The 24809-nt window shown below is 51.9% G+C and overlaps 2 protein-coding genes across 3 annotated transcripts in view; one reads left to right on the top strand and one right to left on the bottom strand.

Moving 5' to 3' along the window:
• Positions 1–657: 657 nt before the first annotated feature.
• Positions 658–23804, bottom strand: TTC22 (tetratricopeptide repeat domain 22). Of its 2 annotated transcripts, XM_002810782.4 has the most exons (7): positions 23238–23804; positions 8983–9038; positions 8647–8762; positions 7890–8008; positions 6917–7078; positions 3271–3423; positions 658–2727 (listed from the first exon to the last, which is right to left on the bottom strand). In XM_002810782.4, exons 1-7 carry the CDS (start codon positions 23802–23804, stop codon positions 2191–2193), a joined length of 1710 nt encoding a protein of 569 aa, XP_002810828.2. In that variant the 3' UTR covers positions 658–2190. The 2 variants fall into 2 exon arrangements, with proteins under 2 accessions (XP_002810828.2, XP_009248175.2); XM_009249900.3 differs by lacking the exons at positions 658–2727; positions 3271–3423 and adding an exon at positions 5421–6578.
• The window catches only part of CIMAP2 (ciliary microtubule associated protein 2), a 50943-nt gene continuing 40268 nt past the window's right edge, over positions 14135–24809 (top strand). Inside the window, exons 1-4 of the mRNA XM_024246455.2 lie at positions 14135–14427; positions 15436–15603; positions 16103–16625; positions 17062–17204. The gene's annotated coding sequence lies outside the window, so the exon portion shown is untranslated. The remainder of the gene's footprint in view (positions 14428–15435; positions 15604–16102; positions 16626–17061; positions 17205–24809) is intronic.

Here is a 24809-nt window from a genome sequence, read left to right as displayed (position 1 = left end):
TTTCCTATCTCTCTTTGACTTTTTGTTAATATGCAGATACTCCTGAGAAAAGCTATAGTGGGCGTGTGTTAACCATTTATATAATTAGGGTGAACGAGATTATCAGAAAGTTTACTGAAAAAGTTATGAGAGGACAGGGAGGCAATGGAGGGAGAAATGCATGCCTTTAGGGACGGGAAAGGCAAGAAAGGAAACAAACAAACTAGGGAGCCTGGGGCAAAAGACAAACTTCATCAACCTCTAAGTTTTGCCGGAAGACTGCCTTAAATTCAGTGTGTTTGTTTAAGGAAGGAGAAGAAAGAAATGGGTTGCCATCCCAGGGACGGTCATGGGACACAGTCTTGGGCATAAGAGGGATGGGGGTGGGTGGGGGATAGAAGTGGACAGGGGTGCGTGCGGCCTGCTGTGGAGTCACCTCCTGGCCTCTGCTGCAATGGTGGTGAGAGGAGAAGGAGGGTGAGAGAGAATGTCACCATTCAAAGTCGTGAACCATGGTGACCCATGAGGCAGAATTCAGGAGCCTCAGGGTGGCCTCCCTGCCATATTTCACATGTACCCAGAATGCCACCGTTAGTGTTGAAGCATTGTCCAAGTGGATATCAGAGTGACTCGTGTAACAAGTGACACACAAACCTTTAACATATAAACACTGAATACTTTAGTGTTGATCGGTTTATTAGTATTTTTCCAAACCTGAAGAATGGTGAAAGTTTGTGGTACAGTGTGGGGAAAACAGTAAGTGTGGCTTTGGGCACGCCACTTCCCTTCTATGGCTGTCAGTTTTCCCATCTGCACAATGAGGGGGTTGGAGTGTGTGGTCTCTAAGGCACTGAATTTCAGTCTGTTCTCCATCCATCAGTGGATATGTGAGATGCAATGCAGGGGTGCTGGCCTGTCCCTGGTAATGAGTGAGGATATGAGCAAAGCAGTGAGTACAGCCTGGAATTCCAGCTACTCAGGAGGCTGAGGTACGAGAATCACTTGAACTTCGGAGGCTGAGGTTTCAGTGAGCTGAGATCTGGCCACTGCACTCCAGCCTGGGCGACAGAGTGAGACTCTGTCTCAAAAAAACGATTCTATAACTATGATTCCAAGAGTGTAAAATTTCAAGATGTTCTTTAGAATTAGTAGAATGGTCAAGACTGGGGGCAGGGCCGGGTGCAGTGGCTCACACCTGTAATCCCAGCACTTTGGGAGGCTGAGGCGGGTGGATCGGTTGAGGTCAGGAGTTCGAGACCATCCTGACCAACATGGTGAAACCCTGTCTCTACTAAAAATACAAAATTAGCCAGGCCTGATGGCGCACGCCTGTAATCCCAGCTACTTGGAAGGCTGAGGCAGGAAGATAGCTTGAACCCAGGAGATGGAGGTTGCAGTGGGCCAAGGTCGTGCCATTGCACTCCAGCATGGGCAACAAGAGCGAAACTCTGTCTCAAAAAAAAAAAAAAAAAAAAAAATGGGGGCAGGTGGCACCTCCTAATGGGTGGGGCCCTTAGTTTCCCCCAAGAAGAGGGAAATCAAGTGAAGGTTCTACTGATGAGCTCTATTTCAGAGCATTTGGGAGGCCTTTTGGGCCAAGCTGACCAAGAAGGAGGCCCCCTAGAAAAGTAGCAGAGACGCAGGAATGAGCCCTGAGCACCAGGCTTAGGCTAGGGCCCTGTCCCGTAATTCACTCGCGGTGCCACCTTGCCCTCTGCTTTAGCCAGGGCTTTTCTGGTTGCAGGAGCTGAGACCCCATTCCAGTCAACTGAAGTAAACGGGGCTTTCTCATAAGGATAGAGTGTGGCCTATGGGAGTCCAAAGACAGGCACTCAGGCCTGAGGGATTGAGCGCCCGGACTAGAAAACTGCCACACTGAGGTAACTGTCTTCTGTTTCTCTCAGAAGCCTCACAACCATCTTATTTTACCTGTATGTCTAGAAAATTCTGTCTCTCAATTGGCAGCTTCCCAGTGTTTTCTCACCTCTGCTCCCAGCCTCTTCTGCTCTCGGGAATCAGGCCTTCCAGTCTGGGTGGGCATTTCAAAACGCCCGGGTGTCGCAACATTCCCATTCACAATTCCCGACCAAGAATTGAACTGGCTCCGCTCCCAGGTCAGCCTAAGGCAGGGAGTCCATCCGGACCCGGTCCCATCAGCTGGGCGGGGCCTGGGCGAGGTCCCAGGGAGCCTCCGGCCTGGGCACCTGAGCCCTAGAATGAGACAGCCCGGCGGTCCCGCGGCGCGCTGGCGCCCTCGCCCTCGCGCTCCATGGTCTCGAAGAGCAGCCGCACCAGCGCCAGTCGTCCCTGGGCCACCAGGGCCCGGGCCAGCCCCAGCACCTCGTCCGTGTGCCCGCGCCACACGCGCTGCAGCTCCTGGCGCAGGCGCGCCGCGGGGTACTTGTCCTGGGCGCGGCGCAGCCAGGCGTCCACCTCGCGGCCCAGCTCCCCGTCGCTCAGCTGTGCCTGGCTCCACTGCGCCAGCAGCGCCTCAAGCAGGCAGCCAAAGCCGTCGGTGTGGCTGGAGCCCGCGTCGTCCAGCTCCACCGCGCGCTTGAAGCAGGCGGCCGCGTTGGCGTCCTCGCCCTTGATGCGCAGGCACTTGCCGCGCAGCAGCTGCAGCTCGGGCAGCGTGGCACCCAGCTCCGACTCGCCCGCCTTGGCCAGGAACACCAGCGCCTGGTTCAGCGCCGCCTCGTCCACCGCCAGCAGCTCCTGCACCGCGTCCACGCCCATATAGTAGTAGACCTGGGGTGGGGGACGCGGGGTGAGCCCTTCACCGCAGGCGCGGCTCCACGCTCATTCCCGCCCCACGCTTGCTTTAAAAAAAATTCCACTCCTTCACTCATTCCCACCCTCTCTCCATCGACAATTATTAATCATACGTTTTATTCCTGCTCCTCTAGAAAAGGAGTACCCCGATTCCAGTTCCAGCCCCTTCACACCTAGCCATATAACCTTGAGTGAGTCAATCTCTGGATCTCGGTTTTCTTGTACCTAAAATTATGATATTGTCACTTCTTGGTAAACATTCCCTGAACACAGATAGAGAATAGGTATCTTCTAGATAAAGAATAATGCCCACACTTCCTGAGTGCTTAGGAAGAGCCAGGCCTTATTCTAAATACTGTACACACATCTTATTCAGTCCTCACCATGGCTGGAGGAGATGGGTACTGTTATGAGGGAGTGAAACTTTTTCTTCTGCATCCTGGCCTAGCCCTGGCCTAGCCTGGCAAGGAGTAAACAAATTCTTGCTCAGCTATTGGCTAAGCCAAGAGACTGCCTTACCTGGCCGATGTCCAGGTATGCCTTGAAGCCTGGGCACACCCTGACCACTTCCTCGAGGTCAGCCTTGGCACAGGCCAGGTGGTTCCTGTCAGGCATGCCCCCGAGACCCATCTTGGCCCGCTCCAGGTCATGCAGGTAGGCTCTGATGTGTATCTGCCAACAGAGAGCCAGCTTAGGAAAGATGATCCAGGCAAGGGCCTCTGCCCCCCCTGCTCTAAATGAACCCAGTCTTTTTTTCAGCAGCAACCAGGGAGGTTCTGTGTTGCAGTAGAAAGACCCTGAGGCCAGGACCCAGGAGTCCTAGGTCCTAGCCTTGGACCACCTTGGGCTAGTCACACCCACTTTCTGGTCCTTAGTTTCCCTGTCTGTGCAATGAGTAAGTAGGATGAAGTAAGAGTCCCTTACTCATTCAACAGATATGTATTGAGTGCCCACCATGTGCCAGTTCCTATGCTGGGTACAGGAGGTACCATGGTAACAAGATAGATGAGGTCCTTGCTCTGGCAGAACTTAACATTCCAGTAGGGGAGGCAGTCAATAGTAAACAGTACTATTTCAAGTGGTAAGTGCTATGACAAAATAAATATGACAATGGGACAGAGGTGATTGGGGAGGATTATTTTAGGTAGGATGGCAGCACCGATTTTGTGAGAGTCTATGTCAACAAGCAGTTTGGGAAGAATGGCAGGTGGCCCCAACTGACAAGCATTACATTACAAATGATCTCAGACCCTTGCTTTCCTGAATTCCTCCATTTTCCCCACACTTAGAGCATTTACAAAGTTTGGAGGTTTAGGAGGGGTGGGTTTGGGTTGGGTAGGAGGAAGCGAGGGAAAGGGCGTTATTGTTATTGAAGGTATTAATGCTTTATAGTCATCAGAAGGGCTTTGGTTATAAGACAGCATCATGGAGGCAGGGGGAGATGAATCTCTGGCTTTCGGGTCAGTTGGACTAGGGTTTGAATTCCAGTCCTTCCCTCAACCCCTAGCTATTAGCCATGTCACCTGGAGGGAGTTCCACAACTCTATGAACCTGAACCTCATTTCTATATCTGAAAACTTAGTACATGAATATCTTCCTTGGGGAATTAACATGATGTCTGAAAGAACATATTCTATTCAGGAGCTAGCATATGGTAGGTGCTCAGTTCATTCATTCACTCAGCAAATATTCATTAAGAGCCTCCTCTGTGCCAGACACTGTTCCAGGCACTGAGAATACAGTAGACAAAAAAACCACAAAAATCCCTGCCATTAAGTAGCTTACATGTTTTGGGGGAGAGAGAAAATAAACATGATAAATATGTAAATAGTGTGTAAGGGAGTGATTAGTGGTAAGAAGAAAACTAAACCAGGAAAGGAAAACATAAAATGTTGGCGGTGGCTAGGTGTGGTGGCTCACACCTATAATCCCAGCACTTTGGGAGTCTGCGGCTGGAGGATTGCTTGAGCCCAGAAATTTGAAACCAGCCTGGGCAACATAGGCAGAACACTGTATCTACAACAAATAATTTTTAAAAAATTAGCTGGGTGGGTGTGGTGGTGCACACCTGTGGTACCAGCTACTTGGGAGGCTGAGGTGGGAGGATCACTTGATCCCAGGAGTTCAAGGCTGCAGTGGGCCGTGATCATGCCACTCCACTCCAGCCTGGGTGACAGAGTGAGACCCTATCTCTAAAAGAATTTTAAAAATAAATTAATTAACAAATTAAATGTTGGCATGGCTTTGATATTTTCAATTAGATGGCCACTAGAAGACCTGTAGAAGTGAGGGAGGAAGCCAATCAGATATCTGAGAGAAGAGCATTCCAGGCAGAGGCCCAGGCCAGTAGGGTTGGAAGACTGACAGAGGCATGAGCAGAGGGAGGTGGGGTAGAGAGGTCATGGGGCCAGGGCCACGCTTATGGGCCGCAGCATGGACTGAGGCTTTTACACAGATAATGTGAGTTCCCTCCTCCTCCCATCTCTTTTCCACCATCCTGTGATCCTCTAGTCATCTGAGTAGTAAGTGTGACCTTTGGCACCACAGAGAGGCCAGGATCATAAGACACCAGACGGTGATGGAGGCAGGAGAGTAAAGTTGGAGTTTCTGATTATTGAATGCAGTTCCTTGGGGAAGTCCCCTGCCTCCCTGGTTCTGTGTGGCCTCATTTGTAGGATGGCACATGTCTGGCCTCTCTCACAGGATTCTTGTGAGCATTAAATCAGACCACGAACATGAAAGTGCTTGATGAAATGCAGAATTTTATAGAAATATTTTATTATTTACTGTTATGGTTAATGTCATTATCTATAATAATAACCACATCCACAACAGCGAAGGAATTTCACTCCTGCCTCGTACCTGCTGGCAAAGTAATTAAGCCACTGAGACCAAGACTGGGAGTAGATTTGCCACTAGGTCACGTGGATGGTAGTGGAGAAGATGAGGGAATGGGGGGACTCTTTGGCTCGCAGTGAAGTAAACTCGGAGCTCCGAGTCGGCTTCCTCAAGCACATGGGCTCTGTGTGGGCTCTAGGAGGCAGGTCTGGGACCAGTGCGGGAAGCTAGCAGGAGGCAGAGCTCACCTAAGTGTGTAACTTGCAGAGCTGAATGACTGTCCACTGCATCAAGAGACAGTGAGATAATTCAAAAATATGCCTAATATTAAATTAGTAGCAGTCAGTCTCTTATGAAATCTTACTGTGTGCTTGATGCTGAATTTTACATACAAAATCTAATGTAATTCTCATAACAACTCCAGTCTACAGATAAAGAAATTGAGGCTCAGAATCCTGGCAAGAATATTTTGCCAAAGGTCCCATAGCACGTGGTGTTGTGGGATTTGAACCAGGCTGTCTGTGTTCAGAGCCAGAGCTCTGATCCACTATATTAAATGACCTCTACTGGCTTTCAGAAAAGCACCTCCTATGTCCAAGGCACTGTGCTTTAGATGCTACCTCACTGTGTCTGTTGACAACATTTTAAGGAAAGTGTTGTTATTTATATCTTACAGATTTGGGAACTGAGGTTTGTGTGGGTAAGTGGCTTGCCGCAAGTTCCATAAGGCGGAGAAGCCAGATTTCAACTCTGGTCAGTCTGATTCCACCCGTGCCAATCCAGAAGAGGCTGGGGGCTCACTGACCAGGAATTGTAGAAGGGATTCCTGCAGTGAGTGGAGGCTCCTGCATTCTTTCACTCAAAAACCTTACAGGGCTGGGCGTAGTGGCTCACACCTGGAATTCCAGCACTTTGGGAGGTCGAGGTGGGAGGACTGCTTGAGCCCAGGAGTTTGAGACGAGTCTGGGCAACATAGTGAGACCTCGTCTCTACAAAACAAAACAAAAATTAGCCGGTTGTGGTGGTGTGCACCTGTAGTCCCAGCTATTTGGGAGGCTGAGGCGGGAGGATTGCTTGAGCTTAGGAGGTCTAGGCTGCAGTGAGCCATGGTGGCACCACCATACTTCAGTTGGGTGACAGAGCGAGACACTGTCTCAAAACAAACAAAAAACTTTATAGAACCCAACTGTGTTTTTTGATGGCTCCTAAGCTCCCTTCCACCATGAGGACTCCCTGACCCTTGGGACCTGGCAACAGGGTCTTGGCCTCTGGCCCTTGTTCTCTGATTCCCGATGGCAGGTTGAGGTGGGGCAGGAAGTTGACCCACCTTGGCCCTTGTGCAGTACGCCTGCCAGTTGAGCTCTGGATCGCGTAGGACATCCAGGGCCATGTTGCAGGTTCCAATGGCCATATCCTGCTTTCCCAGGAAGTAGAAGATTTTTGCCAGGCGATTCAGGATGGGAGGTTGGTTCTTGGCAATCTCAATGGCCTAGGTAAGGGAGGAGTGCAAAAACAAACCACTTGCTTGGTCATTAGCCAGAGCTGGCTAAACAGTGCTGAACCACAGGAACCTCATCTTTGGATACAGCCGTATCAACACGGTGCCCTTTACCCATATCCACCCTTATCCACCTGCCAGTAAGTTGTCATATCACGGAGCCCAACACCTTGGGGCACAACCTATTGGCATTCAACTCCTGAGAGCCCGGCCCACGACCACATCACTGGTCACATCCAGTAAAGCCTTCCAGAGCCCAGTCAGACCCCTCCTTCCCAGTGTATGCTCTCCCATCTTCCTAGGGCAGGTGAGAGGAAGGGCCAGAGGCAACTCCCATCCCCCAACCTTACAAAGTACAGGGTTTCTACCTGGGTAATAACACTTACCCCCACTATTGTCATTGACTGCTTCCTGTTGTAAGTGACTTGCCTTAGGGTCACACAGCCTATGGGCAGGGCTGGCAAGGAGACACCAGCTAAACCCATCTTTCTACTATGCCATTGGGGGTGGAGAGGTAGGGAACTCCTGGCAGAGGGAATACTGCGAATGAAGGCCTCAAGGGAAAAAGTCTAAGGGTCTATTTCAAGGCTAGAGAAATGGGCTGGGGCCAGATTGGGTATGGGGAGGGTCTCTTTTGTTTTGAATGAAGAGAGGATGGAGAGCAAGGTCTGGAGTAAGTGTACTTCCTGGGTGGGCCACGCGGTGGGGGTTGATACACAGAGAAGCCTGGGTTCTGGGTGGAGAGGCTGGGGTGCCAGGCTCCTTCTCAGTTTAGAGGGTGGGTGTGGCTGGGGACACGTACCTTGCCAAAGCAGTCCAGAGGGTCAGTCCCTGAGTACCCGCAGTCATGGACGCCCATGGGGGTGGTGGAGAAGGTGTTCTTCCGCTCCAGCAGCATCCCGAGGTAGCACCAGGCCAGGGCTGGGAGTGAAGGGTGGGAGAGGGTCTCTAGGAAGCAGCAGGGTGGAGAGAGGGAAGGGGCCATCTCCATCCTAGGTGTCGCCCATGAAGACAAAGCAAGGGACAGTACTGTGAGATCACTGAGGGCAACCCAGGGACAGAAAGAAGCAAAGGTGGAGAAAGGGGCCGTGTGAGGGGTTAGTGAACCCGTTTTAGTGCTTATTCTGTGCTTAATGTGTCATCGGGGGGACCTCATTTCAGGTACGTAGGTCTCTTCTGACTTCAGCTCTCACCAGCTCTGGTGGTTCTAGTCCTTGTTCTTGCTGTCTGGCCTTGCAAAAATATGACTTGACTGCTCTCCAACAGAGGCTTCAATCTTCTGACCATAAATAGGTGGAAATAGGGGAAATTACCTCTCACCCTCCAGGTCACGAGCCGCAGATGGGGAAGCCTGCAGTCGCAGTGACTTGTAGTTGGCATGTTCACTTGGGCAAGGTATGTGGGCTCCTTGAGGTGCACAGATGAGTGTAGGGGACAGAGCAAAGGAGGGAAGAAACAGGAGCCAAGAAGGGGAGGTAGTGCCAGAGGTGGGTGCAATGCCAGCGGGCTGTTGGCAGGGGGCAGAGGCTGCTGTCCCACCCATCCCCCGGGGTCCCTACCTCGGTGGCGGGGGTCCTCAGACTTGAGCACTTGCCGGAGTAGGGCCAGCGTGCGGTTGAAGGCGGGCAGTCTCTTCTGCTCCTCACTGCCCAGTTCCAGGAAGATGCCATCTAGCCTGTGGCAGAGAAGGAGATGCGGCTGGGTGGCACCCGCTCCTGGCTGTCCTGTGTGCTGCCAGCCCTGCCCAGGCCCGTGGTGGTGGGGGGGGGGTGGCGGTTTGGGGAGCCCTTTCCAGTAGGAAGGGCCCAGCCACCTCTCCCCTTACCCTGCTGGCTGGGTGCCAGGCCACACCTCTCCCTCCTCCATCCCGTACCCCCACCACCCTCTTGCCTGACCTGATGTAGAGTGTTGCCATGGTGAAATACCAGCCCCTTTTCTCCTCCATCGGGATCTAGGGAAACAGAGAACAGCCCACACTGCCATTACTGAGGTACTCTGGTCATTGTTCATAAACTCCCACACTCACTGAACCCCAAGAGGCAGCAGGCACAGTGGGAAGGGCTTTGACCTTAAACACCCTTGATTACAGTCCTGGTTCTGCCCCTGACTGGCTGGGTGGCCTTGGGCAAGTCACTTCACTTCTCTGACTACAGAGGCTTTGTGAGGGCCCCCAGTGAGGTGCCTATCCTAGAGCAGGTATGGCAAGCATTTCCTGCCGCCCTCCACAGGCCCCCCAACCCCAGGGCGCACACCCCACTGCCCACCCTCTCCTCCACGCCCACCTGCCTCCCTGTTTGGTGCCATCCCTGCAGTCTTCACCTTCCCGAGAAAGCCCCTTTGGGCATGTTAAGTGAGCCCAGCTCAGCTGAAGCCCAAGACCCCCCCTGAACTGTTTTGCCATTATTATTCCTGCCAACCTTGCTGTGCAACTTGGGCACCAGATAAAATATTTATGCTGTTATTTATGGGAGTAGCTACTCCAGCTTCGGGAAGGAATTTTAATGAAAACCAATAAAACCCTCAGTGCATATCAGTAGCTCTCCCTCAGGCTCCAGCCCCTCCCTCCACATTCATCTCCCGTCCCTGATCTGGAGGCTCCGCTCTGTACTCGCCACCCCCACTGTGGCCTCCTCAGCTGTGGGGGAGGGGGACCCATCATCTCTCTACCCCCATCCCCAGCAGCTGGGGTGAATGCATTTGTGAGCACCTATGGCATAAGGCCCTGTGCTGGGTGCTCTAGGAATGCGGCACTGAATGGGACCTGCACCCTGACCCAAACGCACTCACAACCTGGCAGGGGAAGCAGATCCAGGCTTCAGTAATAGGATGCCACTCAGTGCCTGAATGTGCCAGGATCCTGACACCCATCTTTTCCATCTCACAACAAACCTATCAAGTAGCTGTTATCCACATTTTATAGAGGAACATATTGAAGCTCAGATAGATAAAGTGACTTGCCTGAGGTCACACAGCTTTTGAGGGTCAGAGCGGGATCTGGTCCCCGTTTGTCAGCCTCCAAAGCCCATGCTTGTTTCCCCACACTGGGTTGCCAATAGCTGTGGTATGAAGCCAGGCCTGACAGAGGCTATGAGAGTGGTACAGAGGAAGTGTGGGGGATGGGCAGGCCACTCCCAGCCGGGGGGTGTGGGCTTAAGGAGGGTCTTGGGTCATATTGGTGACCCAAAGGGTCAAAGGGTGGGCTCCAGATGGAGGGCTCCCGTGAGCAGAGGCCTGGAGACGCTGGGGATGGGCAGCTGATGGGTGTGCAGCACAGAGTGTGTGAATGGGGATCTGGGGGAGCCAATGCTAGCAGGTTAGGTGTGGCTGCTCCGGGGACACCTTCGATGAATTTGAAGGGAGGGGTCCTTGTGAGTCAGATCCCACCAACTGGTGTGACCACCCATCAGGACAGGGTCTGGAACCCAGGTCCCAGTCAGACCACCCAAAAGGGGCCCCACTAATTGCATTTCTCAGTCAGTATTCCCTGAGTATCTTCTCTGTGTGGCTCTCGGCTGGGCAATAAGGACAGGAGAGAAAAGGCAGGTCCCACATTTAGGGGCTCTGGGTCCTGCAGGAAAGCTAGACCCAAAGACACAATTAGAGTAGAAGGAACACGGGGGCTATGGGAGCCCAAGGAGGTATCCTATACAATCCAGGAACATCCCCATGGCTTTCCAGAGGAGAAAGTACTAGGGCAGGGTCCTTAAGGACAAGTAGGAATCACCCAGGTGGATACGGTGAGAAAAGGCAATCTAGGAGGATGGGACATCAAGTGCAAAAGCTCAGAGAAGAGCGAGCAAGGCGTGCTGGGGTCTGCATGCAGCCGGAGGGCTGGAACCCTGATGGTAAGGGGTGGAGGGAAGATCCAGCAGGGGCATAATCAGGAGGGGCCCCTGAGTGCCAGGGTCAGGACTTGGAGCTTATCTGCAAGGTAGTGGGGAGCTATAGAAGGAGATAGAGCTGGGGGGCTGGGCGCAGTAGCTTATGCCTGTAATCCCAGCACTTTGGGAAGCTGAGGCAGGAGGATCTCTGAAGCCCAGCAGCAGTCCAAGACCAGCCTGTGCAACATAGTGAGACCCTGTCTACTCAAAAATCAAAATCAAAATAGCCAGGTACGGTGGTGCAAGTCTATAGTCACAGCTGCTCTAAAGCCTGAGATGGGAGAATTGATTGAGCCCAGGAGTTTAAGGCTGCAGTGAACTATGATAGCACCACTGCCCTCCAGCCAGGGCAACAAAGTGAGATCTTGTTTCTTAAAAAAAAAAAAAAAAAAAAAAAAAGAGGCTACAGCTCAGGAATGCCAAGATCCAACTGATGTGTGCTTTTACATTTGTATCACCTTGAAAGGTAATCCTGTTACTTAGGTGGGAATATGTATATTGGGACTTTAGCTGGGAATAGGGCTATCTGGAGGGGAGAAGGGATGGCCTCAAGGCTTAAAGGGCATCCCTGAGAAGTAGGGAACACTTTCCAAAGCAAAAGGCAGGGATAGGACTCTGGATACCCTTATCTGCTTTACTTACACTGGACCTGGGAAGGAAGAAGGAGACTGGGATTTATGGAGCACCTAGTGTGGGCCAAACTGGCATGATGTGTCAAAGCCTGAACATGCAAAGGATCAGGGGCACATAGGGTGCCTCAGGCTCCCTGGTAGCGGCTTCTTCTTTTCTTCTTCTTCTTTCTTCTTTCTTCTCTTCTTCTTCTTCTTCTTCTTCTTCCTCTTCCTCTTCCTTCTTCTTCTTCTTCTTCCTTCTTCCTTCTTCTTCTTCTTCTTCTTCTTCCTTCTTCTTCTTCTTCTTCTTCTCTTCTTCTTCTTCTTCTTCTTTCTTCTTCTTCTTCTTTCTTCTTCCTTCTTCTTCTTCTTTCTTCTTCTTCTTCTTCTTCTTCTTCTTCTTCTTCCTCCTTCTTCTTCCTCCTTCTTCCTCCTCCTCCTCCTCCTTCTTCTTCTTCTTCTTCTTTCTTCTTCTTCTTCTTTCTTCTTCTTTCTTCTTCTTCTTCTTCCTCTTCCTCTTCCTTCTTCTTTCTTCTTCTCCTTCTTCCTTCTTGCTGCTTCTTCCTTCTTCTCCCTTCTTCTTCTTCCTTTTTCCTTCTTCTTCCTTCTTCTTCTCCCTCCTCCTCCTCCTTCTTCTTCTTCTTCCTCTTTTTTTGAGATGGAGTCTTGCTCTGTCACCTAGGCTGGAGTGCAGTGATGTGATCTCAGCTCACTGCAACATCTGCCTCCTGAGTTCAAGCTATTCTGCCTCAGCCTCCCGAGTAGCTGGGATTACAGGTGTCTGCCACCACACCCGACTAGTTTTTGTATTTTTAGTAGAGATGGGGTTTCGCTATGTTGGCCAGGCTGGTCTCGAATTCCTGACCTCAAGTGATCTGCCCACCTTGGCCTCCCAAAGTGCTGGGATTACAGGCATGAGCCACCGTGCCCGGCCCCCTGGCTGCTTCTATGAGAGCGATCCCATGACCTCTGGTCCCTCACCTGCTTTGAGGTTGGCTCAACTGAGTCATGGTGGGGAGGAAGAGAACCCACTCTCCCTTCCTTGCTCCTGGCAAGGGAGCCTAGTGTCCAGCAAGAACAGGTGTAGTAGGCTTGAGGGGTGGGAATGCAAAAAGCTGAGGCTCGTGTGCCTGGCAGGCCTGGCCATATGAGATGGGCGACCTTGGGGGATGAGTTACCCCTGGGAGGTTATGTCCTTATCTGCAAAGGAGGATAATCATATGGGCCTCTCAGGAGTTGTGAGGGCAGTGCCTGGCCCAGAATAGATGTCTGTTCCCTTCCTCCTGGTCTGGGTAGAGCTGAGTAGGGTTAGCATTCTCTAGGAGGTTACTTTGTCCGCTGTGGCGTGTTTCAGTGCCCGATGAGGCAATGTGGTCTTTGGCCCTGGAATCTGAAGCCATCCTGTGACACCTTGCTGTCCTCTCCCCACTATGCTCCCAGGACCTCAGGACCGCCAATCCCCTGTTGGGTCCCAGGTACCTTTCTTACCTCCACAGGTCCCCAGTGTTGGAGACTAATGTGTTCTCCTCAGGGCTCTCCCAGCCACTCTCTTGTTTGGTATTCAAGTGGCAAGAAATTAAATTATGTGTCCAAACCACAGTTAGTACATGATAGAGCTGGGGCTTAGACTCATGCCTCCATGATCCTATTCCCAAGCCTTGTCCACAACACTCAGTTATCCTGATCAATCTCCTTACTAGATATCCGAGGACACCGAGATGAGAGAGGCGAAGTGGCTTACCTAAGGTTCCACATTAGTTAGCATCAGAGCTTACAGTCCAGTGGTTTCACCACCACTCTGTGCACTGTTGACTATTACTGATTAATTCAAGAGCCTGGTTAAGGTTTTCACTAAGCAAGCAATACCACCACCTGGTGGCAGTATGCCTGAATTGCAGGGGCAACTCCTAAGCGTCAACTCTCCTCCCCTTCAACTTGATGACTGAAATTGATTTTCAAAAAAGTAGCTAATTGGGTGACATCTGTGTGACAAATCCCTAAAGTAGTCCCTCATCAGATCCCGCTTGAGAGCAGCATTTGCAGGAGGGCTTGTGGGGCTGCAGATGGGGTCAGTGGATATGAAACAGAATTAATGGGATACACAGATCTAGTCAGAAGCCTCATTTGTGCCTGGGCTTTATTCCTCTATCCGTGTGGTGAAGCTGGTGTTGGCTGTTCACTCTGTGGTGCAATTCTGGCTCCAAAATAGACTGTCTCCCTCTCTCTCTCTTTTTTTTTTTAAGACGGAGTTTTGCTCTTGTTGCCCAGACCGGAGTGCAATGGCGCGATCTTGGCTCACCGCAAACTCCTCCTCCGGGTTTAAGCAATTCTTCTGCCTCAGCCTCCCGAGTAGCTGGGATTACAGGCATGTGCCACCACGCCCAGCTAATTTTGTATTTTTAGTAGAGACGGGGTTTCTCCATGTTAGTCAGGCCAGTCTCGAACTTCTGACCTCAGGTGATCTTCCCGCCTCGGCTTCCCAAACTGCTGGGATTACAGGCTTGAGCCACTGCTTTTGGCTCTGGACTGTCTCTTTAAAAATCCTTCTGGTTGTAACTGAAGCAGTAACTGAAGCAGCCGCTGAAGCTGTTACCAGGGGCAACCTGGCAAGCCATAGTGCGTTAAATTAAATTAAACAGGCTTGTGACTGCCCCCTCCCCTCCTGGAGAAGGGAGGGGGTATTCCCCCTCTATCCTGGAGGATAAAGTTGCTGTGAAACCTTTTATGGCCGCAAGGAATTCAGTTACAGAGTTTACGACTCCCAGAGGCAAGATGTTTGGAGGCAGCCTGGGAGGAGGCTCACAGGACTTCTGCCAGAAGAGGAGTATTTACGGTGAACCTGCCTGGGGTGGGTGGCCTCCGGTCAGGACACCCCCACCTTTCTCTCATTCGATCCTTATCACAATCCCGTGGGCTGGGGATTCCGTGGTCTATGAGAGAGGCTGGCCAGCGTGTGAGTCCAGGTTTATGCTAGAGGAGCTACATTAGGCTGCTGTTCTGTGGCAGATTCATGGGAGGGAACTAGGCGAGGCCCATGTTGACCCTAAAATGAAATTTGTAGACCCTGGTATGAGCTGAAGGTGAGAATGAGAGACAGACCTCAGGTGAGGTGTTCTCAGCACACCTCCCAGCTCTTCTGAGGCCCTCGCTATTACTTTCCTCATATTAGGGATGGGGAAACTGAGGCTGACAGAAGCAGAGACTTGCCTAACCTGGTACTTCAGGCCAGGTCTCTCTGACTTCAGTGTTCTTCCCACAAGATCTAGCTGCAAGGAGGTAGTGTTTGTACAGTGTTTACCATTTACAAAGGGCTTTCACACAGATTCCATGTAATCCTCAGAACAGCCTCATGGAATGTAAATGGAGTATCATTACCCTCTTCGTACAGATGGGAAGACTGAGGCAAGATGCTATCTTCACAGTCACATGTCCAGTGTGATAGCCTCGACTGAAACCTGGAGATTATGCTCTTTTGCTATACTAATAATAGCAACTTTTGAACACTTACTATGCACCAGGCACCTCATTTACATGTGTTACCCCATTAGACTTTCTCAAGCGTTACCTATGGGGTAGGGATTGTTATTCTCCCAAGTTTACAGATGAAGCAACTGTGGCACAGAGTGGTTAGGGCATGCGCCCAGAGTGACACAGCTAGCAGGTAGTAGGGCTGAGAACTCTGTGAGTTAGCTCCAGAGTCTTTGCCTCCAACTACCCTAGACAAGTGGTTTTCAAAGTGTGGCCACCAGACCAGCAAGATCAGCAGCATCACCTGGGAATTTGATAGAAATGCAAATTCTTGACCCACTGAATCTAAAACTCTGGGGTGGGAGCCCAGCAACCTGTGTTTTAACAGGCCCCCTACTGCATGCTGAAGTTTGAGAACCATTGCACAAGGCTCTCGCTGTACTACCCTAAGGTGGAGCAAAAATGGGCTAGAAGATTTGTCTCTTTTTTAGTGAGTAAAAGGATCAGCAATTGTGATCCTCAGGGAAGCCTGAAGATCGAAGCTCCTGTGGGCTGGGTGAGTAAGCAAAAAATGTTAGTGACCTCACAGAAACTGCAGGAAATGCTAGGATTAGGATAAGCCATTACCAGAGTAGGTATGTCTTAACTTGGGTGGGGTACAAGGTTGGATCTCAGCATCCCATTTACTTCAAAAGACGGCCCCAAAAGAAGGAAATGTTGGGGAGCTTGGCTATTTTAAGTTATTCCAATAGAAGATCTTTCACTACACCAATGACTTACTATATATATGCATTTGAATAGGCTATACAGACACCTTGCTGGTTCTTAAGGAAAATATTTGCCTTGTATTTTGAACTTTGCCCCTGATGACAGGCTGTCCTCTAGATTCAGAGTCAGTTCCTGAAAGCTGACTAATTTTCTTTCTGGGGAGGAGGAATGACAAACAGGAAAGAGAATGAACATTTCTCCAGTGTCACTGGGCTCCTCAGTGCATCATAGCACTGGGTTTCTCACAGCAGCCTTAGAAGGTATAATGCATCTTCCTCCTTTTACAGATCAGGAAACAGAGACTACAGAAAAAGCCACCGGCCCAGCCCCATAGCCCAGGGCAGAAGAGCCAGGATTCAAGTTCAGATCTGCCTCCCTCCAATGCCCCTGTTGTTTCCACCTCATCATGCTGCCTCTGTGAAGGCTGACACTGCAGAAATAAAAGTCACAAGGTGGCAGGCCTGTGGATACGTCCTTCCTGCACAACTGGAATGTCCTCTGTGATGACACAGAGCAGCCTTTCTGCTCCTGCACACCGAGCCCCACCCCACCTGGCCCCAGCCTGCCGCCTGTGGGCGATGTACAAGACAGGCAGGGAAGGGGGTTGCTCTTCCCCACTGCGGGTGGTGATGCTCTTGTGCTCCTGCCTTGTCAGGAGTGGGGAGGAAACAGAAGATGAGATTGGAGTCCCACCCCTGCCTCTCACTCCTCCAGGGGTCCTGGAGCGCCCACTGGCGTGGCTCAGCTTCTACATCTGCAAACAGGGGTGACCCCACGTGGCCTGCCTGCATCATAGCCATGTTGGCTGAGGTGGTATGCGCACAGGTGGAGGGAATTTGGGATTTGGGTGTCAGGCCATGGAAACAAATATTCAGCCCTGTCTTGGGCTCCCTGGACAGTTCCCTGCAGATTTTAAGCTTTGAGCAGCTCCCTGCTGCCACCTCCTTTCTGGTCCTAGGTCTGTCATGCAAACACAGGCCCTGTGAGTCAGCTTTGCTCTGTGCTGGGTCCCAGACTTGCTGGACTGTGTTGACCCACTTCTCTGTTTCATTGTCCCTAGTGAGAGGGCCATTCCCTGTCTGGTCCAGGGTCCAAATCCAACTCTAGCACCGGTAGTAGCTGAGTGGGTCTGCAGAAGTCTCTTACCCTCTGCAGTAACAACAGTGATGCCTGAATTTTCTCAGCTGCTCCCGTGGGTCTGTGCTGTGCTGCACTCTAACATACATCATCTTTTCTCCTGTAAAAGAGGTGGTTGGACCGGATGATGCTAAAAGCAGCTTTTGCTCTGGGCTTCTGTATCTACGAGGAGGAGGGTACCCAGCTCTCAAACTTCCCAGCTAAGTGGGGAGAGAAGCCAGTAGCAAACTTAGAGGGCACTGATATGCAAAGGTGAGCACCCCAAGGCCACATAAGGCTGGAGCCAGACCCTTAGGAAAGCTGTCTCTCCTCCTGGGCTTTGATGTCCCATAGAACTGAGTTCAGTTCCTGCTAGCCACATGTGCCCTTGGGCAAGTCACAACGCCTCTCTGCGCCTTAGTTTGCTGTCTGTAGAATGGGGTTAATGGATTTGCCAGCATTTCTGTGAGGATCAAATGAGATAATCGATGAAAAGCACTTGTGTGCACAGTGCCTGGGATATCATCCAGCTTCATCTACCTCCTCTTGTAGCGGAACCAAATCAAACCACTCAGAATTGTGGAGTCGTGTGTGTGTGTGTGTGTGTCTGTGCGTGCGTGCACGTGTGGACACACATGCATGCATGCCAGGGATCCTGGGCTTGCTGACCTATGACACTCTCTTGGGCCTTCCTGCCAGGTCCCCACCCCGCTGGGCGCAGTGATGGATTGGAATGCCCACACCTTTGTTTGTGAGGCTGGCCACCTCCCTCCCCAGCTGCCTCAGCTGGCTGGTGAAGTATGGACAGCCCCGTGTGCACTGAGCCCACCTGGGCAAGTCCCTTCCCCTCCCTGAGCCTGTTATGCCCAGGGTGCAAGGGGGAATCACAATACCTGGCAGTGTGTCTGTGAGGTTTGAATAAAAATAAAATGCGCGAAGGCAGGTAAGATCCTGAGCTCAGTGCCCGGTGCACAGACACCATTGCGGGTGTGGTTCCTGTCATTACTCAGGGCCTGCCCCGGTGTGTGTGTGACTGCATGTGTGTGTTAAGGCACCAGTGTTTTGGGAAAAGGGGAAGAAAATGACATAACTGAGTTGGCTTGGGACAGGGATTTTTTTTTTTTAATCTTAGAAAATAAGTTCAAGTTACCTTATTTTAAAAAATAGGGATTTTAAAGACAAAATTGAGTTATTCGACTAAATTAAACAATGCTTGCAAACTCCTCTTGGGTGTTCAGCTCTACGTCAGACATTGAGGAGGGTGGATGGGGAAGAGAGAGAAAAGCCCAAGACAGAGTGCCCACACTCTAGGGGCAAGACAGAAACCAGGTGGGGGTAAGCCAGAGGTCGGGAAGGCTCTGTTGAAGAGCAGTGGAGAAGTGCTGTGGGCCAGGGCAGGCAGGGAGAAGCCCCAGGCAGGACCTCACGTGCCCCTGCCTGGTGCTTTTCATGTTCTCTCTATCTTCACAGCAACCATGTGAGGTTCATGTTAGAAACCCATTTTACAGAGGAGGAAACTGAGGCTCAGAGGAATAAAGACTTGCCTGTAGCCAGCTAGTGGTGGAGGCAGAATTCTCACCTGGTCTAACTCCAAAGCTTATGCTCTTAATAGCTACTTAATCTAGAGATTTGCTACCAAGGGTCCATCTGTGAGTGTATATGTGTCTGAGAGATGGCGTGTGTATACACGTGCGTGTATATTTAGAGGGTTGATGTGAGGAGGAGGGGAGTGATCAAAGCGATCTGCCTCCTCATATTTTTTGTAATTTAAGAAACAGAAATGTGGCTGGGTGCGGTGGCTCAGCACTTTGGGAGGCCGAGGCAGGCGGATCACCTGAGGTCAGGAGTTTAAGACCAGCCTGGCCAACATGGTGAAATCCAGTCTCTACAAAAATACAAAAATTAGCCAGGCACGATGACAGGTGCCTGTAATCCCAGCTACTTGGGAGGCTGAGCTGAGAGAATTGCTTGAACCCGGGAGGCAGAGGTTGCAGTGAGCCGAGATCATGCCATTGCACTCTAGACTCAGTCTCAAAGAAAGAAAGAAAGAAATGGTAGGGAATGAAGAGCAAAGAAAGGAAGTCACAGAGACACACCCCCTCCCATACAAACACTGATTATGTTTGGATTATGGGCTAAATGATTAACTTTTATAATGTTTTCTTTTATAATTTAGTATTATTATTATTATTTTGTAGTTTAGGTTAGCAGATGAGCAGCTGTTCACAGTTCTTCAGTAGCTCTTTGTCCTTTGAGCTCCAGAGGCTCTTCCCCACCTGGGAGAGTCCCAGCCCCACAAGGATGGAAAATCTCTCGCTGCAGGGGGTCCCTCCTCCTCCTCCTTTCCTGGCCTGACTCTGACTTCACCTTCTACCTCTTCCTCCCCAGTCTCTGGACACATGGCAACCCACCCACCTCCTCTCTCTCCATACTCCTCTGCCTTAGATTTCCAGGAGTATGCCTGCGAGGGGTCTTCCCTCACCATCCTGCTAGCCATCTGCATTATACCCCACTTCTCTGAACTCTCCAGAAAGAGCAAAGGCTGTGCAGTCAACCAGGGTGGCATGGATTTCATTGCCATTTACTAGCTCTGTGACCCTGGGCAAGCCTCATTCCTTGCCCCAGTTCAGCTGGCACTCAAGCCCCCGTGCTCTGCAGGCCCCACCACGGGGCCTTTGCACGCACCATGCCCCTGCTGGGTGTGTCCCTCTCATTCCTGCCTGGGAACTCCTGCTGAAGGGGAGTGTTCCCTCTCTGACTCAGTCACTCCCACTTTATCCACAGGGCCCGGACTTTCCAGGTCACTCTTGATACCAACCTTTGGTCCCCATATCCCCAGAGTGTACTTTCATTGTCAGCCCCTGGGGCCCTGTTTTTGGTTCAGAAAGTGTGACCTCTGGGTGTACAGTACTTAGAGATGATTGCCAATGACACAGGCCTGTGATGAATGCCTGTGTCCTCAGCCAGTGGTAGACACGTCTTTGATTTGCCCCTTTGGCCCCCATTCCCAGAAGAGGGGCTCAGGTAAGCATAGTTAATGAAGAAGCAAATGTTTACTTCTCCTTTCGTTCAAGGGCTTCTTAGAGGCAGGGACTTCTTAAAAACAGAGCCTGGCACATAGTAGGTGTTCAATAAATGTCAAAATGCTCAGTAAATGCCTCTCAGACATGCCCAGAATTTTCCAGTTTATGGGCATTTTTACTCTCATCATTTGTTGCATAATCCCAATAAACCTGGAGCTGATCAATGTTTATGAAGCAGAAACTCAGGCAAGTCACAAGAGATGACAAGTGACTTGTCCACAGCCACACAGCAAAATAATAACAGAACTAGGTGCTCAGAACCAAACCTCTGACTCTAAAAATGATGCAACCATCATTATTGTCATCCTGCCTGCAACTATTTCTTGAGCACCTACTCTGCCAGGTGCTTTAGAAGCATGATGTCATCTAATCCTCAGATGATAAATAGGGTCTCCAAATCCCAAACTCTCTCTGGAGGTTTGTGTAGGGGGCTGACCACAGCTGCTCTGTGCAGAACTGTGGAGCAGCTGCTGGGCCACGCCTCAGGACACAGCACAGGGTTGGCAGCCACACCCCCATGAAGCAATCGGCTCCCTCCCTGGAGTGCCGGGCACCCTGCTTAGCATTCTCTCATCTGGATGTTCACTCACTGGGGAATCCCCACTGTGGCCATGTTCCCAGAGAGGGAAGAGCCCGCCTCTGTTTGATAGCTACCCCTGAATCACTGCTTTCCTGCTCACCTCCTCCAGGAAGCTTCCCCCAGTGAATGGCCTCCTAAAAGCAGGAAAGTGCCTCAGAGACCATGCAGCTCCTGCTTCCTGCACCCCGTTCACAGATGAAGAAACCACAGCCCGGGGAGAAGAAGGCCGCACTGTGGGTAGTGTTGCAGCTGAGACAAGAACCTAGGCCTCCTGGCTCCTAGCCCAGGGCTCTTCAGGCCCCTCTCTGCTGCCATGACCTGCTGTCATGACCACACTCAACACATCAATGTTGGCTGTGCCTTCCACTGAGGGTAGCCTGGCATTCAGGGCCACAGGCTCAGGACTGAAACAAGAGACCTGGGTTCTTGTTGACCTCATGCAATCAATGGTCATGTCTACACCCAGCTTAGGAGCAGAGGAAGCTCTCCCAGCTGGGGACACGGAGGGGTCATCTGTGACCCTGCTCATCCCTGTGCAGGCTCTTTCTAGGTGCTTTACAAATATTAACTGTTAATTATGACATCAACCAAGTGAGGGATGTCCCTATTTTACAGATGACAAAGCCTATGACATATGTAACATTACTATCTCCATCTTACAGGGAGGGAAAAGGCGCTTGGTGGTGCTAAGCACTGATTTGAAGTGAGTGAGCATGGGGGAGCTGGAATTTGGATCCAGACCATGTAACCCAGGGTCAACTCTCTTAACCCCTACCCTGCATGCTGTCCTTAAGTCAGGTCCATGCCCTCCAACCTGTACTTTCTGAGGTCTTGACTCTCACATCTTCTCTTATTGAAGCCATGAACATTCATGGAAAAGGCACTGAGGGGAGTGTGTGGAGCCTTTGTGAAGGGAGCTGTGCTACCCATGTGTGAAGGCTTGTTATTTACATATCACAAATCTAAAACGTTATAAAACATCACTGTTAACAGCTCAACCTTGTCTGTGCTGTGCCTTCATGGAACCCCTCTGAACCATGGTTTCCTCTTCTGTAAAAGAGAATAATGCTCTACCACATCATTTTTCTGTCATTCAGTGCCTAGTGTGGCAGGCTGCCTCCGAGATAGCCCCAGTGATCCCCACTTCCAGGTATTCATGTCCTTGTGTAATCCTCCCCTTTGAGTGTGGGCTGAACCTATGACTTCCTTCTAATGAGCAGAAAATAGCAAAAGTGGTGAAATGTCCATGTGGCATGGAAAAGAGGGAAGCCATTTGCAAGAGCCAGTGAGGAACTGAATCCTGCCAACAGCATGTGAGTGAGCTTGGAAGCAGATCCCCCCTAGTCAGGCAAGCCTTCAGATGAGACCACGGCCCAGAGGCACTGAGTGAAGCCATCCTGGATTCCTGACTCACAAAAACTGGGTCATAATATATACTTATTATTTGAAGCTGCTAAATTTTGGGGGTATTTGTTATGCAGCAGTAGATAATATACCTAGTATTTGTCTATTGAATGCTAGGCCCTATGCTGCACATATATCCATTCATTTATCAGATACATTTATTGAGTGCCATTGTGTGCCAGGTGCTGTGCCAGTGTGTATTGGGTTTACAGTGGTAAACCAGACAGACATTGTCCTCACTCTGAGAGACCTCACGATTGAGCTGGAGGCTTGGAAACAGACAGTGTGAGCAGTGCTATGGGAGCCCAGAGAAGGCACCTGACCCAGCCTGAGGAGTTAGTGGAGGCTTTCTAGAGGAGGGGATGTCTGAGACCAACCCGAGGCTGAAGAGAACCTTCCAGGCAAAGGTGGAGCCGAAGGGCACCCCAGGAAGAGGCCGAGAAAGGGACAAGGTGAGCTGCAAGGAGATCTGGCCCATGGAGGAACAAGGGGAAGTAGAGTGTGGCAAAAGCCTGGCTTGGAAGGGGGAACGTGGCAGAGGAAGGACAGAGAGGTAGCTCACGGAGGATGTCAAATACCCACCAAAGAGCCTAGGACTTATCTGCTAGGCAGTGGGGACATGGCCAGCAAGATGGAGCACCACCACACTGGCAGCAGACGGGAAGATGAGGCAGAAGGATCAAGCTGGAGAGCAGGACCCCAAGGATGGGTGACAGCAGCTACACTGGTGCAGGCAGGAAGGTATGGAGGCTGGGCCGGCAGAGGAAGCCTGGAGAAGTGTGGAGAGACCTCAGAGATAACAGGAGGTTGAGGGGACAAGATTTGGGGACCGAATGGATGAGGATGGAGGTGAGGAGGAGAGGAGAGGTGGGAATGTGCCCAAGTTTCTGGCAGGATGCCTGACTGTGCCTTTTACTTAGGTGGGTGTGCACAGGCGCAGGAACAGGCACTTGCTGGGTGGAGCAAGGTAAGAAGGATGAATTGTCCAGGTTGGGCTTGTGCTGTTTCCAAAAGAGAGGCTTGGGCAGGCAGTCCCACTAGGAAGCGGTTCCACTCCCTAGACCAGGAGAGGGGTACAGGCCTGGCTGGGGCAGGCGGGTGATGCACATTGGAAAGGCATTTGGGAGGCTAAAAGACCAGGGTTGAGGGAGAGTCAGGGGTACCGGGGCATCTCTATAGACAGAAGGGAACATGGTCACAGTCCTCCCAGCGGGAGGTAGGGAGACAGGGGTCACCTACCTGCTGCCCGTAGCCTAGCGCCTTGTCGTAGAGCGCGATGCCTGCCGCCAGCCCCCGCGCACGCTCCTCTGGGCTGGCGCAGCCCACGTCGAAGCCGTGCGCGTAGCCCTGCTCGGCCAGGCAGCGAGCGGCGCGGAGCTGGGGGTCCCCGGCGGCCTCGGGCTCCTCTGCCAGGCCCATGAGGTCGGCCAGCCGCGCGGCGCAGGCCTCCTCCTCTTCTTCCTGGCCCAGCCGGCCGTACACGTGTGCCAGATTGGCCCAGGCGTTGAGGTTGCCCGGGTGCTCGTGGGCCACCTCGAGGAAGCACTCGCGGGCCTCGTCCAGCTCCTCCAGGTAGAATGCGAAAGCGCCCAGGAGGTGACGCACGGCGGGGCGCTGCGGGGCGGCCGCCAGCTGGAGCTCCTGCCGCAGACCCTCCCGCTGCAGCTTCAGGTCCCGGGCGCGCTGTGGGGCCGGCGAGCGCGGCTCGAAGTTCAACTGCATCTCCAGGTGAAAGTGGCCCGGGAGGTAGTCCAGGTCGTCGATGAGGGCGTCTAGATCGTCGGCCACAGCCTCCAGCTCCGCCATGACTGCTCCCTCTGCTCCCCTGGCCTCACCCGTGTCCCTAAGTCTGTGGAGGGCAGTGGATGGGGGCGTTCCCCGAGCGAGCTCCGTGCGGGAGGCGAGGGGCAGCCGGCAGAGGCCCCGGGCGCTGAGGCCTCTCGGTCTCAGGGCGCCTCCCGCAGGTGGGTGGGCCCGAGGAGTGCCCTGTAGGTGTTTCCGCTTTCGCTGCTCAGCGGCTTCTAGACGCTGACATTGCACAACCAGGTGTGCCAGAAAAACAGGCACATTGTCAAATACGGGGCGCGCAAACCTCGGTGCAAGGCAAAAGGCATGTTTTTACTCTGCTAAGCAGAGGAGGAAACTGAGGCTCAGAGGAGAAAACTGAGGCTCAGAGGCGGAAGAGAACTTGCCCAGGTCACAGAACTGGGGCGTACCCAAGTAGGTAGGCCTCGAACCCGAGTTTGCTGAAGGCCGGGCCCTTCCTCCAGGGGCGCTGCTCCGCCCTGTCTGCTTGAGCTGAGTCAGGACTGGCCGTTCTAGCTGCGGCAGCCACCCTTACTCCTGCCGCTGTCCCATCCTCTCTGCAGGTCCTCAGTTCTTTTCCTCTGAATGGAGCCTGCCACCTCCCTCCTCTCTTTTTTTGGCCATTATTTATGAGGCTTCCTTCCTGGGATTTCTCTGCGCCCTCTCTGCTCAGCAGTGAGCTCCTGTGCAAAGACTATGGGCTGCATGCGCTGGTTCTAATCCTGCTTCTCCAACCCTAATAAAGTATGACCTGCCACACTTTCATCACCTGTGACATGAGGATGACAATCCTTCCACATTTATCAGGTAAGCCTGATCAATGGCCACTCTGGATAAATGTCAACTCCCACTCCTCCAGCTTGGTTCCCATCCCATCTTGCATTCCACCTGTGGTCCCAGTTTTCTTGCTTTGGCAAGTGTTCCTCCCAGGTCTAGAGTGGTCCCCTAACCTCTAGCCTGGAGGCTGGGTGGCAGTGCTCCCTGCTGCAGGGGCCAGTTCCTCCT

Source organism: Pongo abelii, chromosome 1, assembly GCF_028885655.2.
Source record: "Pongo abelii isolate AG06213 chromosome 1, NHGRI_mPonAbe1-v2.0_pri, whole genome shotgun sequence".
NCBI classification, from domain to species: Eukaryota; Metazoa; Chordata; class Mammalia; order Primates; family Hominidae; genus Pongo; species Pongo abelii.
The sequence above is the reverse complement of the archived record's forward strand: the minus strand, read 5'-3'. Positions and strand labels throughout refer to the sequence as shown.

What these genes read in the sequence shown, in the direction of transcription:
- TTC22 (XM_002810782.4), bottom strand. Translation starts at nt 23,804, where the DNA reads ATGGCGGAGCTGGAGGCTGTGGCCGACGATCTAGACGCCCTCATCGAC. An exon ending in ATGGCAACACTCTACATCAG is followed by an intron (nt 8,763 to 8,982) that starts GTCAGGCAAGAG and finishes TCTCTGCCACAG; the next exon opens with GCTAGATGGCATCTTCCTGG. An exon ending in CATACCTGGACATCGGCCAG is followed by an intron (nt 2,728 to 3,270) that starts GTAAGGCAGTCT and finishes CCCCCACCCCAG; the next exon opens with GTCTACTACTATATGGGCGT.